Source organism: Rhinatrema bivittatum, chromosome 3 (genome assembly GCF_901001135.1).
Source record: "Rhinatrema bivittatum chromosome 3, aRhiBiv1.1, whole genome shotgun sequence".
NCBI classification, from domain to species: Eukaryota; Metazoa; Chordata; class Amphibia; order Gymnophiona; family Rhinatrematidae; genus Rhinatrema; species Rhinatrema bivittatum.
Window position 1 is genome coordinate 363,057,424 of NC_042617.1, and position 24,087 is coordinate 363,081,510.

General features: G+C 45.7%; 1 protein-coding gene across 15 annotated transcripts in view; it reads right to left on the reverse strand.

Annotated features, from left to right (window-relative positions):
- LOC115087836 overlaps positions 1-24,087 on the reverse strand; it is a 251,264-nt gene that overhangs the window by 131,868 nt on the left and 95,309 nt on the right. For 14 of the 15 annotated variants that reach the window (XR_003855628.1, XR_003855627.1, XR_003855626.1 and 11 more), the window contains 3 exons: positions 22,466-23,542; positions 10,940-11,042; positions 5,278-5,397 (listed from right to left, as the gene is read on the reverse strand). Coding sequence is in view for 12 of the 15 variants with exons in the window: in XM_029595454.1 (XP_029451314.1) it covers positions 5,278-5,397; positions 10,940-11,042; positions 22,466-23,542 (1,300 nt within the window). In the remaining 3 variants the exon portion in view is untranslated. The remainder of the gene's footprint in view (positions 1-5,277; positions 5,398-10,939; positions 11,043-22,465; positions 23,543-24,087) is intronic. The other variant, XM_029595460.1, reaches the window with a different exon arrangement.

The window sequence follows — 24,087 nt, forward strand, 5'->3', positions numbered from 1 at the left end:
GGCGTGGCCATCAACTCAACCAGAGAGACCCGAAGGCAGAGACTTGGACACGCAGAGAGTTGAAAGAAACCTTTGGAGAGTCCATTCTGAAGGAAGGAGAGAACTTGGGCTACTGAAGCCCTACACGCCGAGATTCCCAAATCTGCACACCATGTGTCAAACACTCTCCAAACCCGGATATATGCGAGAGAAGGAGAGGTCTTGCAGGCATGCAATAGCATGGAAATAACCTCCTCCATATAGCCATTCTTCCTTACTTTTTGCCATTCAAAAGCCAGGCTGCTAGACAGAAGCGATCCGCCTGGTCGAAAAATACTGGACCTTGCCATAGGAGATTTGGAAGGTGCCCGAGACGGAGAGGACCCTCCGCCGTGAGGTTCACCAGGTCCTCGAGCCATGGTCTTCTGGGCCATTCCAGTGCGACCAGAATGACTGGTCCCTTGTGGAGTTCTATTCTGCTGAGCAATTTTCCCACCAGAGGCCATGGTGGAAACACGTAGAGGAGAACCTGGCGAGGCCAGGGTAGCACAAGAGCATCTACGCCTTCTGATCTGTGCTCCCTCCTGCGACTGAAGAATCGGGAGGCCTTCGCGTTCCTCTAAGTGGCCATTAGATCTAGGTGAAGAGTGCCCCAACGGCGTATGAGGAGGGCCATCGCTTCGGACAATTCCCACTCTCCGGGGTCCAGGTGTTGATGACTTAAGACATCTGCCTGAATGTTCTCCACTCCTGCAATGTGGGAGGTTGCTAGTCGGGCCAGATGACACTCTGTCCAATCCAATAGCTTGCTTGCCTCAAAGGTCACCGGGCAACTCCTGGTTCCGCCCTGGCGATTGATATAGGATACTGTGGTGGCATTGTTGGACAGGACCTGCACAGCCTTGTGACGGATCAAGGGCAGAAAAGTCTTCAACACCAGGCGGACTGCTTGAGTTTCCAGGCGATTGATGTGCCAACAAGATTGCTTCGGGGACTACTGACTGTCGACTGAGCCTGGCAAACCACTCCCCAGCCAAAGAGGCTGTTGTCTGTCATCACTATCACCCACTGAGGGGTCTCCAAGGGCACACCCCTTAACAGATGCTCGGGAGACAGCCACCACTGAAGATTGGAGATGGTCACATCTGAGAGTGGCAACGGGGTCTGAAGCTGCTCAGATATCTGTTTCCAGCAGGATAGCAATGCTTTCTGCAATGGACGCATGTGTGCGAAGGCCCAAGGGACCACATCTATAATCAAAGCCATAGAACCCAGGACCTGTAAGTAGTCCCAGGCTGTGGGAACTGAGAGACGTCAGATGTCTAACTTGGTCCATGAACTTGAGCGTCCGTTCCTCGGGCAGAAAAATCTTGCCCGTGCGAGTGTCGAAGCGTGCTCCTAAGAAGTCCAGAACCTGTGAAGGTCTGAGATTGCTCTTGGAAAAATTGAAGACCCAACCTAGGGAATTGAGAAGTGACAATACTTTGTTGACCACCAATGTGCAGAGAGACTCTGACTTCGTCCGAATGAGCCAGTTGTCCAGATAGGGATGGACCAGAACTCCCTTCCGCTAGAGGGAGGCCGCCACCACTATCTTTATAAATGTGCGTGGGGCGGTGGCTAGGCCAAAAGAGCGCGCAAAACTGTAAATTATGCCCCAGGATCTTGAAGCGAAGATACTTCTGATGTTCCAGGCATATTGGAATATGGAGCTAAGCCTCCGTTAAGTCCAGGGAGGCCAGGAACTCGCCGCTGCGAACTGCTGCAATGACAGACCGCAGGGTTTCCATCCGGAAGTGGGGGACATTGAGTGCTCTGTTGACTCTTGAGGTCCAGAATTAGTTGAAAGGAGCAGTCCTTTTTGGGAACAACGAAGTAAATGGAATATTGGCCTGACCCCTGCTTCCCAGGAGGGACAGGGGTGATGGCTCCGAGATCCTGCAACCTGTCGAGCATCTGGTGCACCAGTTGTTGCTTTCGCAGTCCGCACGGAGAAATTAGGTACCGGGCCGGAAGAGGCCGAGCAAATTTCAAAGTGTAGCCATGCTCTATGACGTCCAGAACCCATTGGTCTGAAATAATTTTGACCCATTCCCCGTGATAAATAGGAAATCTGCCTCCGATAAGTGGAACGGAGGAATGGGTTGGCCGTATTTCATTGAGTGGCCTTTTCTGAGGAACTCTAAGGATTTCCATCTCTGAAGGGCTGACAGCCACGAAAGGAATGAGACCATGACTGAGACCTTGTCGACTGGTTTCTCTGTGGAGTTCCTCGTGATCTATTGTAGGTGTATCTGCGCTGCCCCCGGAAAAGAGGGCGTGAGGGGGAAAAAGGATCTAGATGTTTTTGAACGATCCTCGGGAAGCTTATGAATCTTGTTTTCCCCTAAAGATTTTATAAGCTGTTCCAAGTCTTCTCTGAATAGAAGCTTACCCTTGAATGGGAGATTGCCAAGCTGTGACTTAGACAAGGAGTCCGCTGCCCAATTTCGCAGCCATAGGAGATGCCTAGCCGAAACAGCAGATACAATGGGTCTGGCTAGGACTCTGAGGAGATCATAGAGGGCATCAGCCCTGTAAGCTACTGCAGCCTCGAGACGCTCCACCTGTTCAGCCTCTGTGAGCTGAGTAGTTGTTGGAGCCATCTAAGCCTTGCTCGCTGCATGAGGCTGCTATAGACAGCCGCACAGACCCCCAATGCTAACACTTTGAAGATTCTTTTAAGGTGAACCTCAAGCTTGCTGTCCTGAAGATCTTTCAAAACGGTTGCACCCACAACTGGGATGGTAGTGCTTTTGGTAACAGCTGAAACCAAAGAGCCTACCTTAGGGACCTTGAGCAGCTCCAGGCATTGGTCTGGTAGTGAAAGCTTGTCCACTGCCCTGCCGACCCGCAAGCCAGAATCAGGTGACTCCCATTCTTTGAGGAATAGCTGCATCAGCATGGGGTGAAATGGGAACCTATGTGGAGGCGCCCTAAGTCCCGCCAGGACAGAGTCGATGTTGCTAGTTCCCAGGGGAGTCATGGTTTCCTCTGGAGGTGCATCTATCCCCAGTTCAGATAAAACAAAGGGGATCAGGGGATCCAATTCCTCATGCTGGAAGAGGTGTAGGACCCGTGGATCATCCCCCTCAACCGGGGGATTCAAATTCACCAAATCCGCATTTGTGTCAGGATCCAGAGGCTGAGAAGCCAGATTCGGAAGGTTGGGGTCCCCCTGAACAGTCCGCACCTGATTAGTCCTGATTTGTCCCCTGAGGATCAGGGGGTTTTGGGTGCTTGCGTGGCAGAAGCCCTCAAGATCTTCTGTGGTGGAGGGTCTGGGAGAATCTGATCCTGTTGCAAGCTAGCCACATAGGCCTTATGTAGTAAAAGTACAAAATCTGTGGTAAAATGCTGGGGAGCGTGTTCCTGGGCCCCTGAGGAGGTGGAACATCCAGCTGATGGTCAGGGACTAGCAGGGGAGGGTCCACAGGGCTCAAATCTGGAGGGGAATGGTGAAAATCAGAGTTCCTGCCCTCTTCCTGTAAAGGATCCGCCACGAGGACTGAATCTAAAATGGCCACCGTTCCAGTGGTTTGAAGGGACAGGGCCGGCCTGCCAGCGCGCTTTCTTGCTCTTATTCGCGAAGCTGATCTCCCCGGCACGGAAGAAGGCCCCTCCCCGCTGTGGAAGCACAGCGAGTAGATACCGTCATAGGAGAGTCGCAAGGCAGGCTCCCCGCAGGCGACACAGAATGGTGATTGCAGCATGGTAGCGAGGGGGGAATGGGGGTGGAGAACGAATGCCACGAACAGCGCAGACTCCTGTAGTGCCTGGCTGGGAGCGGGAGAAAGGTAAAACCTTTTTAGACCGCACTTTCCTCCGTGGGCTGCTGCCATCCTTTTTAATAATTTAAGTAAACAAGGAGCAGAGGAATGTAAGACCTCTTTGCAAGTAAGGGACCAGAGGCATGGCACTTCTCAGGGGTCCAAGCAGGGGAGGGACTGGACTACCAGTTTCACCCCTAGCCAGGCAGTGGGCCACCGGGAAAAAAAGGTCCTGGGCTGACAAAGTCAAGGGGAAGAACCCCCATAGGACCTAAAGAGCGAGTGCTAGGAGAGATGGGGAGCTGAAACCCCTTCTCAATCTTAAGAAAATGAAATTCCTTTTTTCTCTTTTTGTAAATACTTGCTTGATCCTGAGAGAGAGAAAAAAAAATGAGAAATGGGATGAGGGAAAGAAATTCTTCCTCAAAAGAAGCTAAAGTGTAGAATAATGGGAACTGCAGGTTCTGCTACGTTCATCTGCTGAAGACAGAGAAATACTGAAGGGACGCAGGGTGTGCACTGTCCTGATACAGGATACCCTTCGAGTTTTTCTCTGTCTCCATCTGCTGGAAAGGAGGCTCAACCCACTGTCTGGACTGATCCGGGTACGTACAGGGAATGACTAGTATGGGTTTCAAAAAGGAAAAGGCTAACCCAAATTTAAGAGCACAAAAATGGGCATTGAAAAAAGGTGCAAGGGATCTCAGGAAGGACATGACATATCTGGAAAGATGCGTGAAGGAATGTAGTCTGGAGAAAAGTAAGAGCAGAAGTGTAAAAAAGCTAGTAATGGCAACAAAGCAAGGTGACAAAACTTTAAGTATGTCCAAAAAGGAAAAGGCACAGAAATGGGATTATAAAACAGGAGAAAAGGAAGAAAGGAGACACTAAATACTTTTCTCTAGTATTCAAAGATAGGGTTGGGGAAAGGGCAGAGTTGAAAGGAAGAGGAGGAAAAAAATGTTGGCAAATGACAGGGCTTAAAAATTCAGCTGAAGGAGACTGAAGCTCTGTTTATTTAGTTAGCCCAAGAGTTTTGAAAATATTTCGCATTGGCATTGTGCAAGTAGACAAGTGGGATTTAGTGGCAGGACTGCATTAAGGGTCAAGGTGACCCAATTGTGTGGAATTCCCCCTGCCCCACCCTTTTCAAAGGCTGTCCAATTACATGGGGGTACCTACCTCCATCCCCCCTACCACCACCTTTGGTTTGATTTAGTCAGGGAAAGGGGACTACAGAAATATTGAGAATTTAAACTCTGGGAGTGAGATATTGCTCAGTAGTTGATGGTATATAAATAGTAACAGAAAATAGTTGGATGGCTGCTTAAGAACTTTTCTTGTTAGAAAAATGCATCAATGGGAACAAAAATATTTTCCTTCCTTATTCCATGGCCACCACCTCCAAATTCGGTATGAACAAAACCCACACCCTGCCACGTAAGCTTAGATATATTAATGGAAAAACTCTGGAACAGGTTTTACTAACCTGATGAACGCAGTCCAGATTCTGAATGTTTTCTGCAATTTCTTGTTTTTCAGATTTCAGCATTTCCATCTCTAGGAAGTGTTCCATCTCCTTCTCATGTTTAAGTATATGCTCTTCCTCCTGGAAGTTATGAAAGAAAAAAAACAAAACAAAAAAAAACACTTTTCCAAATCTACACCTTCATAAGTTTTCTTCGCTTTTTTGCTACTACCCAACAATGAATATCTAAAGGAAAACGTGAGTGAATCCACACTACTTCATAAAGTAAACTGCAACATATACATGCTTAAAACACGCATAACTCACAATATGAATAATATACAAAAACTGTTCTCAATAAGTGGCTTTTTATTAAAGATACTGAGCTACATCATTGCACATTTCCACCTTGGACTGCAGGGCAAGCAGCAAGATTCAGAAAGTTACAAAAATACCAGAATGAGGTTCTTTCCATTATTGCCAAAAAATGTTAATATAAAAAATGGTTCCCCTCTCATAGAAACGATTGCCAAATACATAAATACAGACTTACCGGCTATGATATTGGGGGATTTCAATCTCCATGTCGATGCCTCACCACTCTCTCCTATCTGCGATACCTTCCTCTCCACTCTCAGAGCAATGGGTTTTGAACAAATCAACAAACCTACCCACAAAGCTGGTCACACACTGGACCTCATATTCATCAACTCAAACCTGTCTCACAAGAATGCTCCAGTCTGCACCCCTGTACCCTGGTCAGACCACTCCCTGATATCAACTACTCTTACTACCAAAATAAATCCTGCAAAAACTCAGCCTCACTCTACCATTCACTTCCGGAAATTATGCCCTTCTGACACTCTTAGCGAACAGCTAACTAAAGATCTCCCTAATTTGGACTGCTCCAACCCAAACTCTGCGCTTTTCACTTGGAGCAGTATCACGGAAACAATTGCCAACAAACTATGCCCGAAAATGACAAAAATCATCAATTGGTCACAAAAAACGAAACAACCATGGTTCTCCCCAGAACTTAAACAAATGAAGCTAGACCTCAGACATAAAGGCGGCACATGGCGTAAAAACCCTAACACCAAAACTCTATCAGACTACAAGCGCTTCCTCCATCTCTACAAGACCTCTCTGCTACAGACTAAAAAGGAATTCTACGCAAACAGAATCCATGATATACAATATGATGCCAAGGCTCTGTTTTCTTTTGTTTCACAACTCACAAAACCCTCTGCCCCCACCATCCCTGATGAACAGGCTCAATCTAAAGCCAATGATCTTGCACGCTTCTTTCAGGATAAAATTGCAAACATATTGGCACTTCTCCCCACTAATACAATAACCCCAGTTTTCAACTCCAACACCAACTATCACCCCATAAACACCCTTGACTCCTTCGAACCTACTACCACCATGGAGATAGAATCCGTTCTCAAGAAAATGAAACCCTCCAGCCATCCGACAGACCACATCCCTACAAAACTTCTGCTTCTCATCCCCAGCACCATCTCCAGATCACTCACCAATATCATAAACTGCTCCCTAGCCCAAGGAATCTACCCCGACGAGCTAAAAACAGCATCTCTCAAACCCCTCCTGAAGAAACCCAATCTAGACACAAAAGAACTCGCCAATTTCAGACCCATATTGAACCTGCCGTTTCTAGCGAAGCTCACAGAGAAAGTTGTTAACACACAACTCTCTGACTACCTTGAGGAAAATAAAATTCTTTACCCTGCACAGTATGGTTTTCAAAAATCAGCCAGCACAGAAACCCTTCTCATCTCCCTATCAGACCACATCCTCATGGGACTAGACAAAGGGCTTGCATACCTACTGGTCCTTCTAGATATCTCATCGGCATTTGATACGGTAAACCACGCCATCCTCCTAAATCGTCTTTCAGAAATTGGAATCACGGGTCCTGCCCTCAATTGGTTCAACTCATTCCTCAACAACAGAAGCTACAAGGTGAGAGTCAACAACAAAGAATCACCAAGTTATAAATCAACGCTAGGCGTTCCACAAGGCTCATCATTATCTCCAACCCTTTTCAATATCTACTTACTACCCCTCTGCCAACTACTCACTAACCTACAATTAACATACTACCTCTATGCAGATGACGTTCAGATATTGATCCCCATAAAAGAAACCCTGACAAAAACACTCGACTACTGGGAAAACTGTTTGAAATCCATAAAAAGTCTCCTCTCCAGCCTGAACCTGGTGCTCAACGCATCCAAGACAGAAATCCTGCTCATCTCCCCTGAACACTTGACTAACACCGATTCTACTTCCCCGGACACACATATTTCTCACACAAGAGATTTAGGAGTCATACTAGACAATCATCTGAACCTAAAAAAATCAATCAATAATATCACCAAAGAATGCTTCTACAAGCTTCAAGTGTTGAAAAGAATTAAACCTCTCCTCCACTTGCAGGACTTCAGAACTGTCCTTCAATCTACACTATTTTCAAAGACGGACTACTGCAATGCATTGCTCCTGGGGCTCCCCATCTCAGCAACAAAACCGCTACAAATGCTCCAGAACGTAGCAGCCAGAATCTTAACTAACACTAACCGAAGCGCCCACATTACCCCTATCCTCCGTAACCTACACTGGCTGCCAATAAAATACAGAATTCAACATAAAGCACTCACCATAATACACAAAACCATTCACAAACAACTCACCCTAGACCTACAGACCCCACTCAAACTCCATGCCTCAGACAGGCCCATCAGAGAGGCATATAAAGGAATGCTCCAAGTCCCACCTACCAAATCCACCCGGCTAACAACCACCAAAGAACATTCCTTCTCTACAGCAGGACCAGTCCTCTGGAACAAACTACCGACTGATCTAAGACTGGAACCCTGCCTCCACACCTTCCGAAGGAAACTTAAGACGTGGCTTTTCCTCCAAGCCTTCCCTTAACTCAAATTCACTCGTCATACCCAGATCAATGAACTGAATGTCTATTACTTTCATAACATATTATATGATAATTACCTAGTTAATCTCTTTCGCTCTTACTCCTACTTCACTTATTCCTAGCTACACTAGCTCCCAAGTTCAATACCCCTGTTTATTGTAACTTTGATTTTTCGACCTTTCTTATTTATGTTTACTTTGGTTTTATTTTTACTTTTGGTTTTCCCCTGTTCCATGTAAACCGGCCTGATATGAATCCCATTCATGAAGGCCAGTATAGAAATATTTTAAATAAATAAATAAATAAATAATATTTTCATTGCTGATGAAGCTTTATATACAATTTAAAATGTAGGCCCTGGCCTGAGTATCTCTCTCTGGGATAAAAATCTGTCATAATGGGCATTTTAAATCAAGAATTAAGTATTAACTCCTGATTAATCACACATTGGATGCTTAACACCTTCAATGTTTGGGGGGGGGGGGGGGGATGTATTAACAGAACAACTGACAAGTTACTTCTGTTACAGATTAGTGGGTCCCTCAGGCCACATCCTAGTCAATCAGGTGTTTAGACTGTCTTAACATGCATATTTGTATAAACTGAATGAAGTGTATGCAAATACCTCACACATTTATATCCTAAAACATGACTGGCTAGGAGGGCACCCTCAAGGACCAGTTTGAGAACCACTACTCTAGACATATTAAGATTACCAGTATTGATACTATCTTTATACTGATAAAGCATCAGAACATTAGGTTACATATCTGTGGTAGCTGGGCATTATATGCAAACTAAGTCATTCTCAATCTTAACTTTTTCACTTCTGCTGCCAAGAAACTATGAATTTTTAAAAACCTTACTCAAAGCAGTATTCATGTAATGCTCATGCTCTCCCAGTCGGTGCTGTTGCAGCGTGCCAACAATTTAGATAGCCAGAGTAAATTAGTCTGTCCAAAAACATTAAACGTGTGTTTCTTGTACCTCTGTTTTACATCCACAGCAGGGCAACGACTTCTCTGACTGCCTGCATAGGACAAGCTTGAGACCCTTAACATGGCAATGCACAGTAACTCCTATAGGCTGGTTCAAGCTGAATGATAAGGACTATCGACATTTTTCTGCACAATCTGAGACTACAAAAGGATAAAAGAGAATGAGGTTCCTTGCTGGACAAAAAGATACAGAAAGGGGTCACAGTCCTCTGTTCCCCCACTACAAAAACAGTTTGCCTATTCAGGTCAACGTATCAACTGCCACTGCTATAACACATATGTAATATATTCTATGACAGACTTCAAGGTCAAATTTGGATAGAACATCCATCCCAAAAGCGATCACCCAACTCAACTTTTATATTCTATGCTCAGATATTATAATGAAAACCTGATCTTTAAATCAGGGAAAACTGCTTCAAAGAGTCTGTTGTCATTACTAAATTGAATGAAACTGCATGTTTCTATGATGACAAAGTTTCAAATATTTTCCAAGATGGTCTGGTCTCCAAGTATTAACTTGTCCAATTGCACAAATGTGCTCAAGAGGAATCAAAGTGGGAGGGTAAAAATCTGGAAGTTAACTGATTACTGCCTTCCCCTGAATCTGCCCCTGAGGTAAGTAGGTAGATGTATGGTGCACTCCCTTCCCCTGCTCCTTAAATTCCCTTCCTTCCCCTCACTCACCACATCCTTATTCCCTCCCTCTCATCCTTCTCCACCCCCACATCCCTTTCCCTTCCCTCATTCATGCCCCCCACCCTTTACCTGGCAGATCTAGCCAACTCTTCTCCCACTGGTGGGGCCTGGCTTCCCTATCTGTGGCCATCTTAGTTGGTAGGTCCAGACTGGGCTGTTTTTTCCTTGCTAGCAGAGCATGGCTCCTTCAGCGGTTGTGTCTGCAGGCAGGTCTGGACTGCTTTTTACTTGTTGGTAGGGCATGGGAATCTCTGCTAGCCTTTCTGCTACTGCATGCATAAGAAAGCTTCCTCTAAGGGCCAGATCCAGCCATGCAAAGGAAAAGCATGGTGGGTTGGGTACAACTCATGGGCCTTAGTTTGTGGACCCCTGCAATATACTAAACTCACAGAAGTTGAAAATCCCAGAAATAGTTTTTTATGCTACTTATAGGCAATCAGATTTTCAAACAGGGCTGTGAGATTTTTTTTATACCGTGTACTGAGCAATTACAAATTTGGATTTTGATGCTGGAAAGTTACAACTTCATATATTAGTACAAAATAAAAAGCCAACCAACTTAACATGAACAAAAGCTTTTAAAAAAGTATAGTACAAAAATCTATATTAACTACCGGTAGATATTCTGCTGTACCAGAAGAGACCGCTGAAAACCAGAGTAGACAGGAGACATGCAGTCTAGAGAGATTAATTTAAATCAGGCTACAATGCTATCAGGATTAAAGGATTGCCTAATCTGTGCATTCCAGTTGATACTTGTTTTCCCTCAGACTATAGCTTTTCTGATCTTTCTCCTCTGCTTTAGTAGGTTGGTCAAGTTGATATTTTAATGTTTGGGCAGCAAATGGATGGTTACGCTGATTTTCAGGTTATGTTGTGCTTAAACTGTTTCTTCCTCTTTCCCCCAAGAGAAAGTGCTTCATTTATGGATACCATCAAGATTTATGTTCTAAACTGCTACATTCAATCAGAGAAAGTTTGAACATAAAGCACTAAAAAGACAAATTACAATGGTCAAATATCTTACCTGCAAGACTGTTTCTGCTTTGTTGAGTAGGCTCTCAATATTACAGAGGTGAATTTGTTCTTTGGTATCCCAGTCACTCAACCATTCTGGCTCATTTATTATGCTGTTTTCAAAAGGAAGGTTTTTCAACATCTTAACATTTTGTATATGAAACTTCCTAAGTCTCTTGCTTTGTATGTTTGTCTTAGGTTTATTAAAAATGTATATACCACTTCAATCATGGAAATTTCTGAGCAGTTACACAAAAACAGCAAATAGCAGAATTCATAAAGACATGGCCAGCATACAGCTACAAAACATTGCAGGACTTCTTAAAAGTGTTGTAACATGGCTCTGTCCTGATCTCAGAGAGAGAGTTCCACAATGAGGAATGTTGAGATTACTACCTGATAATCTCCTTTTCCTTAGTGTAGACAGATGGACTCAGAACGAATGGGATAGTATCCGCGTGCTAGCAGTTGGAGATGGATCTGACGTCAGCACGGGGGTATATATATCCCTACAGGAAGCGTAGCAACTCAGTAATCTTCCTTGCAAAAGCTGTTATGGAAATGTGTACTGACGCTCAGTGAAAAGTGAAAACAGGATTCCCCTGACCGATTGATAGTAGCTGGAGACCGCCAGCAGTCCCAACCGGAAGGCGTTGACACCAGGTAGAGTGTACGCTCTTATGGAACAGAAGACATGGCTTACCTTGAATCGGTGAAACCCATGTACACAGGCAGCTGGGCGGGATGCTGAGTCCATCTGTCTACACTAAGGAAAAGGAGATTATCAGGTAGTAATCTCAACATTTCCTGGCGTGTAGCCAGATGGACTCAGAACGAATGGGATGTACAAAAGCTTTACTCCCAGCCTGGGCGGGGAGGCTGCCTGAGGACCATGTAGGACCGCCCTCGCAAATGCGGAGTCCTCCCTGGCCTGGACATCCAGACGGTAGAACCTGGAGAAGGTATGGAGGGAGGACCATGTCGCCGCTTTACAGATTTCTGCCGGCGACAGCAGCCTGGATTCAGCCCAGGATGTCGCTTGTGCTCTGGTAGAATGAGCCTTAACTTGTAGAGGCGGAGACTTCCCGGCTTCTACGTAAGCTGCTCTGATAACTTCTTTAATCCAGCGGGCGATGGAGGGCCGCGAGGCCGCTTCACCTTGCTTCTTCCCGCTATGCAGGACGAACAGATGGTCAGTCTTTCGTAGGTGTTGTGTCACTTCCAAATATCTGGGCAGCAATCTGCCAATGTCGAGATGGCGTAATACACGCCCTTCTTCAGATTTCTTCAAACCCGCCGTGGTAGGCAAGGATATGGTTTGGTTAAGATGGAACTGTGAAACCACTTTCGGCAGAAAGGAAGGAACGGTACGAAGATGGATAGCCTCAGGAGTGATACTGAGAAATGGATCACAGCAGGACAGCGCTTGTAGCTCTGACATGCGGCGGGCTGAACATACAGCCAACAAGAACACCATCTTCAAGGTTAGAGAAAGGAGAGATAGGCCCCGAAGGGGTCTGAAGGTGGACCCCGCGAGGAAATCCAAAACAAGGTTGAGGTTCCACAAAGCCACAGGCCACTTCAGTGGCGGACGAATATGCTCGACTCCTCGCAGGAAGCGAGAAACATCTGGGTGCTTGGCGATGGTCTTGCCATCCCTCCTGGGACCATAGCAAGACAGCGCAGCCACCTGAACCCTGATGGAGCTGAGGGAGAGACCCTTCTGAAGTCCATCCTGCAGGAAATCCAAACACAATAGGGATTGTGGTCGCATGTGGATTGGTGCCATGAGTGTCGCACAATGCTTCGAATACTCTCCAGATGCGCACGTAGGCGAGGGATGTGGAAAACTTGCGAGCTCGGAGGAGTGTATCAATCACGGGCTCCGAGTAACCTCTTTTCTTCAGTCTAGCCCTCTCAATGGCCAGACCGTAAGAGAGAATTGAACTGGATCCTTGTGGAGGATGGGACCTTGACATAGAAGGTCCCGGAGAGGGGGCAGGGGAAGAGGCTCCCCTGCCAGTAGTCTTCTCATGTCTGCGTACCAGGGTCTTCTTGGCCAGTCTGGTGCCACTAGAAGAACTAGGCCCTGGTGTTTCTGAATCTTGTGGATGATGGCGCCCAGCAGAGGCCACGGAGGAAAGGCATATAGCAGAGTCCCCGGAGGCCATGGCTGGACCAGGGCATCGATTCCGTGTGAGAACGGGTCGCGCTTGCGGCTGAAATATCTGGGCACTTGAGCATTGGACTTGTCCGCCAGTAAATCCATGTCCGGAATCCCCCAATGATCCACAATCATCTGGAAGGCTGTGGGTAACAGCTGCCACTCTCCTGGATTTAGGCTTTCTCTGCTGAGGAAGTCTGCTGTAGTATTGTCCTTCCCGGCAATGTGGACGGCGGAGATGTCCTGCAGATTCGCCTCTGCCCAAGTCATCAGTGGGGCGATCTCCAGAGATACTTGTCTGCTCCTGGTTCCGCCCTGATGGTTGATGTATGCCACCGTGGTGGCGTTGTCTGACATCACTGACTGCTCTGTTCTTCAGTCTGTGAGCAAATCGAAGGCATGCCAATCGGACTGCCCGGGCCTCTAGACGGTTGATGTTCCACGCTGACTCTTCTCTGTTCCACCACCCTTGTGCAGTGAGTTCTTCGCAGTGTGCTCCCCAGCTGCTCAGGCTGGCATCTGTGGTGAGCAAAGTCCACGTGTGTGATGACATCTTCGACCCCCTGCTCATGTGGTTGGACTGCAACCACCACCGCAACTGGGTCCGCACTCTGGCTGGCAGATGCAGGTGCGTGGAATAGTTCCGTAGACGGGGGCTCCAGCGAGAGAGCAGGGAGTGTTGTAGAGGTCTCATATGGGCCCTTGCCCAAGGCACCACTTCCAGGGTGGATGCCATGAGACCAAGAACCTGCAAATAATCCCAGGCTATGGGCCGACTGGCTCCCATCAAATACTGGATACGCTGCTGAAGTTTTGACTTTCTCTTGGAAGTGAGACTGACCGTGTCCGCCCGGGTGTCGAACTGTACTCCCAGGTATTCCAGGGACTGGGAAGGCTGTAGGCAGCTCTTGCTGAGGTTGATTACCCAGCCCAAGCTTTCCAGAAGGGCGATAACTCTGTCGGTTGTCCGAAGGCTCTCCTCTCGAGATTTCGCCCTGATCAGCCAGTCGTCTAGGTAGGGATGGACCAGAATCCCTTCCCGCCTGAGTGCCGCTGCTACCACTACGACCACCTTGGTGAATGTCCGTGGTGACGTGGCCAACCCGAAGGGCAGAGCCCGAAACTGGAAGTGGCGGCCTAGAACCTTGAAGCGTAGGTAGCGCTGATGATCCGGATGGATCGGGATATGCAAGTATGCCTCTGACAGGTCCAATGCCGTGAGGAATTCCCCTGGCTGTACTGCAGCCTTGACGGAGTGCAGAGTCTCCATGCGAAACCTTGGTACCCACAAGTATCGATTGACTGACTGGAGGTCCAGCACAGGCCGAAAGGTGCCCCCTTTCTTGGGTACCATGAAATAAATGGAATAGTGTCCAGAATTCACTTCCCAGGCAGGTACTGGGAGGATGGCCTTCAAGGACAGGAGCCTCGCCAGGGTAGCTTCCAATGCTGCCCTCTTGTGTATGGGACAGGACGATTCCACAAACTTGTCCGGAGGGAGATGATGAAAGTCCAGATAATACCCCTCTCGGATGATGGCGAGGACCCACTGGTCCGACGTAATCTCGACCCATCTGGGGTAGAAGAGGGTTAACCTGCCCCCTATGGCTCCGTCCCCCAGATGAATCGGCGGAACTTCATTGGGAGGTGCGGCCGGGACCTGAGCCCGCTCTCCTCTTGCGCTGCTTGGTCCGAAAGGACCGATTCCTGGCCTGCGGACGTGGTGCCTAGTAGCGACCCCTGTAAGGAACAAAGCGCTGTGAACTCCTGCCCCTGGAGGGCCTTGGAAAGGCGCGCTGGCCCCTTCTGAACCGATCTTCTGGCAGTCTAGGCACTGGAGAGGCACCCCATGTACTGGCCAGTTTATCAAGGTCGCTGCCAAATAGAAAAGAGCCCTTAAAGGGCAATCTGGTGAGTCGTGTCTTAGAAGGCGCATCAGCTGACCATTTCCGGATCCAGAGTTGCCTCCTGGCAGCTACGGAGGAAGAAATCCCCTTGGCTGTAGTCCGGACCAGGTCAGATGCAGCGTCCGTGGAACGAAAGGGCGGACTCCATGTCTGCTGCTGGAGCGTTGTTCCTGACCTGTGACAAACAGGAACGTGTCACCACTGTGCAGCAAGTTGCGATCCGCAAAGATAGAGCTGCCACCTCAAAGGTCTGTTTCAGAATGGCGTCCAGTCGCCGGTCATGAGGCTCCCTGAGGGCCGTCCCCCCTTCAACTGGAATGGTAGTGCGCTTGATCACAGCGCTAATCAAGGCGTCCACCTGAGGGCACGCCAGCAGGTCCTGGATAGCCGGTGCCAATGGGTACATGCTCGTCAGAGCCCGGCCCCCTTTGAAAGAAGCCGCTGGTGCCACCCATTCTAAATCTATCAATTGTTGTGCTGCTTGCAAGAATGGAAAATGGCGGGCTGTAGGACGAAGACCTTTCAAGAGGGGGTTCTGCGCGGAGGGCACCGAAGCGCTGGGACCTGTAATATCCAATTCTGCCAGACACAGACACCAGGTCGGAGAGATCCTCCTTGGGGAAGAACCGCCTCATGGTTCTATATGGCTCGATCCCTGGGGGAAGGTCCCCCTCGTCCGGGAGTTCGGACTCGTCCGGTGAGACCTGCTGGTCTGACTGATCCGGACTGTCCAGCGGCGGGAGGTCCCGCTCGCGATAAGGGCGTGAGGGTCCAGGAACGGGATCCGCAGCAGCCGCCACAGCAGCCGCCGTAGTCGCAGCCACCGCAGGAACCACAGGGCCCGGACGGGAGGCCGTTTGCATCTGTACGAAGGCATGAATCCCCTTAAAGAGATCCACCCAGGAAATTGAAGCAGCCTCTAATCGCTGGGGTACAAGATCCCCCGGGATTCCAGATTGGTCGAGACTGCCCCCTAAATCCGGGGTAGCCCCTGGAGAACTGTCAACAAATCGTGGCTGAGACCGGTCCTGGCCTAAGGGTCCCACGGCCTCCTCACGTTGGGCACATAGGGAGTCTGGCTCTTCACTGCGCGTGGCCCTAAGCTGGCATGCCGAGCAGAGGCCAAGGGCTTTAATGCCTGAAGCAGGTGGCGCCGTCACTGAAGACGCTGCTGCGTTCTGATCCATTGAAAAATATGCGCTGAATGCTTATTATAACAGGCGCACAATAAGAATAATATGCGGCAGCAATGGGCGCTTAATACTACAAGCGCACAATAATAATAATATGCGGCAGCTATGGGCGCTTAACACAACAGGCGCACAATAAGAATAATATGCGACAGCTATGGGCGCTTAATACAACAGGCGCACAATAAGAATAATATGCGGCAGCTATGGGCGCTTAATAAAACAGGTGCACAATACTAATAATAATATGCGCAATATGGGCTCCGCAATAGGATGCCAAGAAAACAGCCCAAATGTATGCAATATGCACTCAGCAATATGCCGTTAGCGATACACGCCCTATGGCTCTCAATAGGCTTTCAGCAATATGCAGTTAGCAATATACTCTCACTAGCATTCAGTATGCGTTCGGCAATATGCGATCAGCAATATACGCTCAATAGCATTCAATAGGCGGTCAGCAATATGCGATTAGCAACATACGCTCACTAGCATTCAATTTGCTCTCAGCAATAAGGCAACATATGCAGAAGGAGGAATAAACCTGCGCCCATTACCGGCGCCCTACCTGAACGAGGCCCACAAAATGGCGCCCTCCTTGGCGTGCCACGCCGCCGATCCTCTGTTCCTTCTGAGACCCGAAACAAGAGATGTACGCCTCACCTGAACCTCGGCGCTTCTCGGCTGGAACCCAGGCGGTCTCCGGCTGCGGGGAGAGCGGGCAACCACCTTCACCACCGCGTTTGAGGATATGCACCCGCTGCCTCGTCCACGCCGGGACCGAGGCGCCTCGAAAGCCTCACCCGAACCTCGTCCGGGGGCTGTGTCCCTGCCGCGGTTCGGCCGGACCGAGGACTTAACCTCTGGGGGAACCACGGGAATCGCCCCGGGCAGCTCAACTGGGGGAGTGACCTTTGGGTATCACCGCAGGAACGCGGGGCTCGAAGTGTTACGGAAAGTAGATCAACTCCATCCTCAAAGAAGGTTTCTTCAAGCTTCACATCCTGAAGAAACTCAGACCCCTCCTCCACTATCATGACTTCCGCACCGTCGTCCAAGCCACCCTTTCCTCAAAGCTGGACTACTGTAATGCCCTCTTCCTCGGCCTACCCTCCTCCACCACCAAGCCCTTACAAATGCTCCAGAATGCCATCGCCAGGGTCATCACCAACTCAAGGAAAGCTGATCACATTACCCCTATACTCAAAGAACTCCACTGGCTCCCCATCGCATCCCGAATTCTCTTCAAAATTCTAACCATAGTGCACAAGTCCATCCACTCGCACAATTCCAATTGGTTGGATGAACCCTTTCGTCCTATACGCACTGAACGACCCACTCGCACTGTCAACAAAGGCACCCTCTCCATTCCCCCTTTGAAAAAAGCCCACCTCTCCTCTACTAGGGACCGTGCACTATCCATTGCAGGCCCTAAACAATGGAACGCCCTCCCTACCACTCTCAGGCTAGAGCCATGTTACGCCAAGTTCAGAAAAAAACTTAAAACATGGCTCTTCCGACAAGCCTACCCTGATTAAGTACACTGACTTCCGCAAGTATCTTGCCTACGCCTTGTATATTCCTGTAAATAGTCCGTTGCAGTTTTATTTATTGCTTTAATTCCTCCACCTCCTGCTCTTTGTATACTCCTCCTTGTTCGCCCTCCCTGTTCATTGTAATTTCTGCCTTTTAAGTTACATTGTAAACCGGTATGATGTATGCATACTAATACCGGTATATAAAAGTTTTTAAATAAATAAATAAATAAATCTAGAAATATAAGAAAAGAGAAAAAAATTAAAGTAGTCTTGGAAAGCACGCTCAACTAGCGTGCAGCCACTCCAAACTGCTTTGGAGACGGAAATTACTGAGTTGCTACGCTTCCTGTGGGGATATATATACCCCCGTGCTGACGTCAGATCAGTCTCCAACTGCTAGCACGCGGATACTATCCCATTCGTTCTGAGTCCATCTGGCTACACGCCAGGAAAACTGCAATTAAAAAGGTTCTATCCCTGGGTAATATTAAGATGAGCCAATTTCACCACTGGGACCTCCAAAAGGTTCTCATGAGCAGATCTCAGAGAACATGGATGTCTGTAGACTCAAGAAAGAGCTGACCCACCTGCAATGATATGTACTTAGTAGCCTAAAAATGATGACAGCAAGATTGTAAGATATTCACCATCTGATTGGAAGCCAATGAAGATCTGCGAGAACAGGTGTAATATTGTCCCACAATTTGACACTAGACAATTTGTGCTGCAACATTCTGAACAAACTGGAGCAGTTGTAGTATGCCGTAGGGCAAGCCCACATATACAGCATTGCAATAATCCAGGCCTCTGAGCACCAAACACTGAAAAATGGTGCGATGTCTTGATTAGATTGTAAGCTCTATGAGCAGGGACTGTCTTTTGTGTTTGTACAGTACTGAGTATGTCGAGTAACACAATAGAAGTGTGTAATATATGTGCAAAGTTTATATAATTATCCAGATGATTGTACAATGAGCTAGATAAATGAGTCATATTGGTTCAGAGGATTTTTTTTTTTAATTTTTACGCAGCTTTCTTAGAAAGTTGAGCATGCACGGAGTTTTCCAGCATACCAATCTGCTCCTCCTCTTATTCATTGTTCAACATAAACTACCTTGTACAACTGGAATAAGAACTCCCAGCTGAAGGGGTTGATAGTGTAACTCTCTATAATGTTATCAGAACAATTTACATGTAAGCAATTACTTTCTCAGACAACAGCCTGCTACAATAAGCCATACTGGGGAAACTAGCTAAGGACTATCTTCAAATAAAAGATGTCAGATATGAATGCAAACAAGTAGAACAAACATTTTATCAAAAAGAGCCTTATTTTTGCAGCCTTAAAGCCAGGAAGACAAAAAGACAGCCATGGAAAACAATAAGAGTGGGTCCTAGGAAATTGGAAGATGGGTTTTACTTCAAATGAGATGGCAGGACAGAGTTCAAACCCAGAATCCATGCAGGAGGTTAACATCAAGGAAACAGTGACTGATGAATGTGTGGACAAACTTGCACACTGTAGTCTAACATTTAAAAGGTGGCAGACCTTAGTTTGATAACCATCACCTTGGACCTTGACATGTCTAAGATTAATAAAAGATGAATCAAATGGAACACATTGACAGAAGTTCACTCCCAGTAACCACTCAGTGTCCTGTTTTCTCTGCTGACTTCATAACAAAAAGCTGAACACTGCTATCTCAACCAACCTGACAATGCATCGTCTTATTGCAACTCTGTATATACAGACATGAGATAGTTTTGTCCAGATGAAATATGAAGAACATACCACTGATGCAGATGGAGTTACGCTGAAATGCTGCAGGGTTGGGTTGTTTAAGAAAGAAGGGTTCAGCTTTTTGTCATGGACTCAGGAGAGAAGACAGGACACCGAGTGGTTACCGGGAGTGAACTTCCATCAACATTTGTTCCATATGATCCATCTTACTGGCCAGAGGGAGTTTCAGTCCTCTACGGTTAGAGGGACAATATTAATAGTGATGCTGATATAAATGAACAAAACAGCCATGTTGCAGAAATACAGCGATTAGAGACACTGTCACAAGTCTACTGAAGATAAGTGGTTTTTCTTTGAATGTTTTTAGTGCAGATACCTTTTTAAAGATAAGATACTGCTTACTCAGACTGTACACATTTGAGGATTGTACTAGCAGTTTTTATATAGGTACATGATTATAGCTGGTGACATATGGCCAGAATTTGATAGCGATTTATCACCTTGTACAGTACCAGATTGATATATTAATATTACAAAATCAATCATGAAAACTAAGAATATAATTGACACTGGTCCATAGGTTTTAGATTAATTCAAAAGAACAGGTGACAGGCTTCACAGTTGGCAGTGGTAAGTTTAGCTAAGATATAATACAAAACCAAAACATGGAGTTACGCATTTGGCCCTCATAGAGGGTGAAATTCTTCTACAAATAAATAAAGAGTGGGATCTGGGGGTAATAGGCCACCTTGATCAGATACAAACAAGTGGATAAGGCAACAACAAAAATCAGAAAGATACTTGGGTATATAAGAGAGGAATGGTCAGAAGAAAGGAGGCGATATAGCTCCGTATAAGCCTCTGGTGCGACCTCATTTGAAATACTGTGTACAATTCTGGAAACTACACTTTCTAAGAATATACCTTAAACCAGATGGAGTCAGTACAGAGGATGCTTATTAAAATAGTCAATGGTCATCCTTTTAAGACATATGGGGACAGACAAAGATCTGGAGGACAGACGGGTTACGGGAGATATGATGGAAGTAAATCCTCCAAGGTATTAATGCACAGGAGTTAGGCCTCTTTCTATAGAAAGGAGGCTCTGGAATGAAGGGTCATAGGATGAGGGTGAAAGTGGTAGACTCAGAAGTAATCTAAGGAAATGTCTTTACAGAGTATAGTGCATGCATGGGACATTTCCTGGTCATTTCCAATCTCATGATTTTAACTGCTGGAACCTCGAGGAGATTTTTGTCTAGTGATTGTAAATAGCGCCGGGGTTGATAGACGAAGAGTTGTGCAGTGCCAGATAGCTGATGGGTTATGTTCTGAGAGACCTGCAGATAAAATAGCAGCTGTTCCTGCTGAAGATGCTGACTCTAGATCTAGCGGCATTTCATATTGAGAACGCGGCATTCAGTGGCACTCAATATTGATATTTAAGCTAAGTATGATTCTAATTCACAAATTAATCAAGTGTCTAGCTTGTAATCCAAAGCAATCAATTATATCTTTCTGCACATAGAAGCTTTCAGCTCTTATGGGTTATCTGGTACATTTCCTGGAACCCAGTGCATTATGATGGTTGCTGGACTATCACAGTAAATCTGTTTCCATATGTCCCACATCCAGTGAGAAATTAGTATGTGTTTATGATTTGGTTTTTTCTCACTTTAAAAGGTTTTTTTTTCCAAATATAGACTCTAGATCCCGGCATCCTGCTTCTCGAGCAGAAAGAGGATTTAACTCCTATAGCAGCCAGCCTTGCTGATATAGAAAGAAACCTCAGAACTCTTTAGACATTCCTCTAGATTTGAGCAAACCAAACAAAATCCCGAAAGCAGCAGCAGCGTGGTTACAGCCATAACCAGAGCACTGGAAGCTCTTCTTAAGGAGCATGGATGTAAAATCAGATTGGTATGGAAGGAGTTCCTCCCCTCCCCCCAAAAGAAAACTTAAGTGGAACTTACCCTCAATGCCAGTAACACTGCTCACACAAAAAGAACCTCAATCTGCTCCTTAGTTGCTCTCCTATGGTGGGTTGTATTTTTTAAATAAATATTTAAAGGCAGAGAAGCCATAAGTAGGGAACCTTGGGCAGCAGACTCAGAATCCTCAATTTTATTTTTTTTAAGTTAAAAAAAAAATAAAAAAATAAAAAATAAAAAAAAAATCTGTCAACTCTAATCCCTCAGGCTCAATCAAAATCCCTCTGGGGTAGGGAACCATCTGAGGGGGCACATTACCTTCATATTAGAAAAACAGGAGCCTGGCCCTAGGACACTGGAGAATCCCCTGCCTTACTCCAACCTCAAGGAGTAGGCAGGCCTTTTTGGAAAAGATCTTGAGGTACTACAAGTACATCTTACCATTTGCTGGAAGTAGAAAATACTGAGGAATTTTCTGGACTACAATAGCTGTAATGACATCATAGAGAAAGCTGTGCCATCTACCCTCCATCTGCTAGTGAGAGGAACAACCCACACATCTGGGCTGGTATAGAGGAGGAGAAGGAATAAAGATCTTCTCCAGTTTTGTGAGTAGTTCTTGGTTACTTGAAAAATGTATCCTGTTTTGAGGAGTTTGTCAGATACAGATAATTTGGTGTAAAAATACCCAATAAAAAGTTACAAAAATCTCTAATAGTATTTACATGTGATAGTACACAGGAACTCCAGAAATTTTCCTTAAAGTACATATTAAAAAATGTAAAGATAGAGTACTCTAATTACCATTCTCCCTATAGGCAGACAATTGCAAACACGCAACACTTTTGGTGGGGATTCTTTTCTCAATCAAGTATTGTCACTTATTTGATTTTGTTACGTATGTTGCTTTTTTTGTTAATTGCTTGACTGCTCCAGTTTATTTGCACTATATCAAATATTAATACCTCAGAAAATCACAGGCAAAGATTTTTGTTCAAGATGCTCTTAGGAAAATCCCTCCTTCACCCAATATACTGCATGTTCAAATTAAAAAGGCATACATACTGGTTTGTTTTACTGCTTTCCAGAAGTCTAGATGGATGAAGATCATAGCTGTCCCAGATGATACTTTTGCTGGAATCATTAATATCTTGCAGTCTTTCTGCCTCATTAAAAGTACTGCAGAGAGCCAATTTAACTGGGCTTAGCTCACATTTACTGGCCTGAAAGTCTGATGGTTCATAACAAATGGAGTCATCAGTTTGGACAGCACATTCACGAAAGGCAAAAATGTTCAAGCTCGTATCAGAAACTTGAATTTCTACTGATCGAGTTGTCACCTGCTTGTTAATACTGAAGTCCACGACACTAGATATTTGTTGGGACAGTTTGTCTTTGGAATGTACAAAGCTGGATTTATCATGCAATATCTGAGGCAAAGGGCTTTCAAACATTACTGTAACATAGGGTTGGTCAAGATCCTCTAAAGGCAAACTTAACCAAGGATTAAGCAGACTAGCAGACTGGGTAGCACTTACATTACAGTTTTCTATATGAGTGTCTCTTTGACCTTTGATTCTCAATGTTGTTGCTATATTTGTACCACACTCCAACTTTTTAGACTTGCTGGCTATTTTCTTGTCTATAGAGACTGGATTAAAAATATTTTCCTGCCCATGTGTATTCAATTGGGCTTTATGATTACTTTTTGCATATGCCTGGTTGAGGTTTCTAAGTTCAACAGGTAAATTTGAAAAGGATTTTCCAGTTGATATATTCCAGTATGAAATGTTTTTCTCAAGCTGATCAATATTCTGCATGGACGCTCCAATTCTTTGACTTGCATCTTCAACTCTTTCAGACTCATTTCTAGTTTTATGACCTTGACCAGAAGATGAAGAGTGCCTCCTATTTGAAGTCACAGAAGACTTACAGTTATTCTGACAGTTCTGAAGCAATGTCTGCGGTATGAAAATCCCTCTTACTGCTTTAGGCTCACTGGTAACTATTTTAGCATCTTCTGTCAAGGAATATGGTTTAGAGTGGAAATCCAAGAAGCTCTGTTGCCAATAAATAGCCTGTTGCAGGTCAGTTGGTAGAACTTGTTCATGACATGTCAACAGTTGCCATAGAACAAGACAGCTAAAAAAGCAAAAAGAAAAAAGCAGTGAAAACTGAAATAGGTGAGAGAATGAACAAACTAAGACTAAGCATTAATGCTTACAAGTGTAGCAGTTTTAATGTTCCATACACTGGCTTGCCTACAAAATCTTATAAAACAAAAGTTTAGATATACAATCAGGTTCTTCACACTAAATTTTCAGCCTGGTATTCCACCAGTACAAGAAAGCACTAATTTTAAATTAAAGATTGTAACCATTTTAAATGTAATAAAAAGGGAATACAATGGGCTAAAAAGGAGTACAAATTATGACAGTTAGACCTGAAAGTTTGGCAGCCAAATGCAGAGAACTACACATCATTACTTCCGGCTGTCAATTTCTTAGGTATCGCATCTAAATCTCTTTACAATAGGACAGACCTGCTCAGAAAATCATCCACTATTTTAAGACCATATCAAGAAAAAGCTAGCAGAATAGGATACTAAAATCTCAGACCAGTACTCCATATAGCACATTCCCATTTTAGATTACTGAAATAGTTGAAGAGAAAAACAAAAAAATACC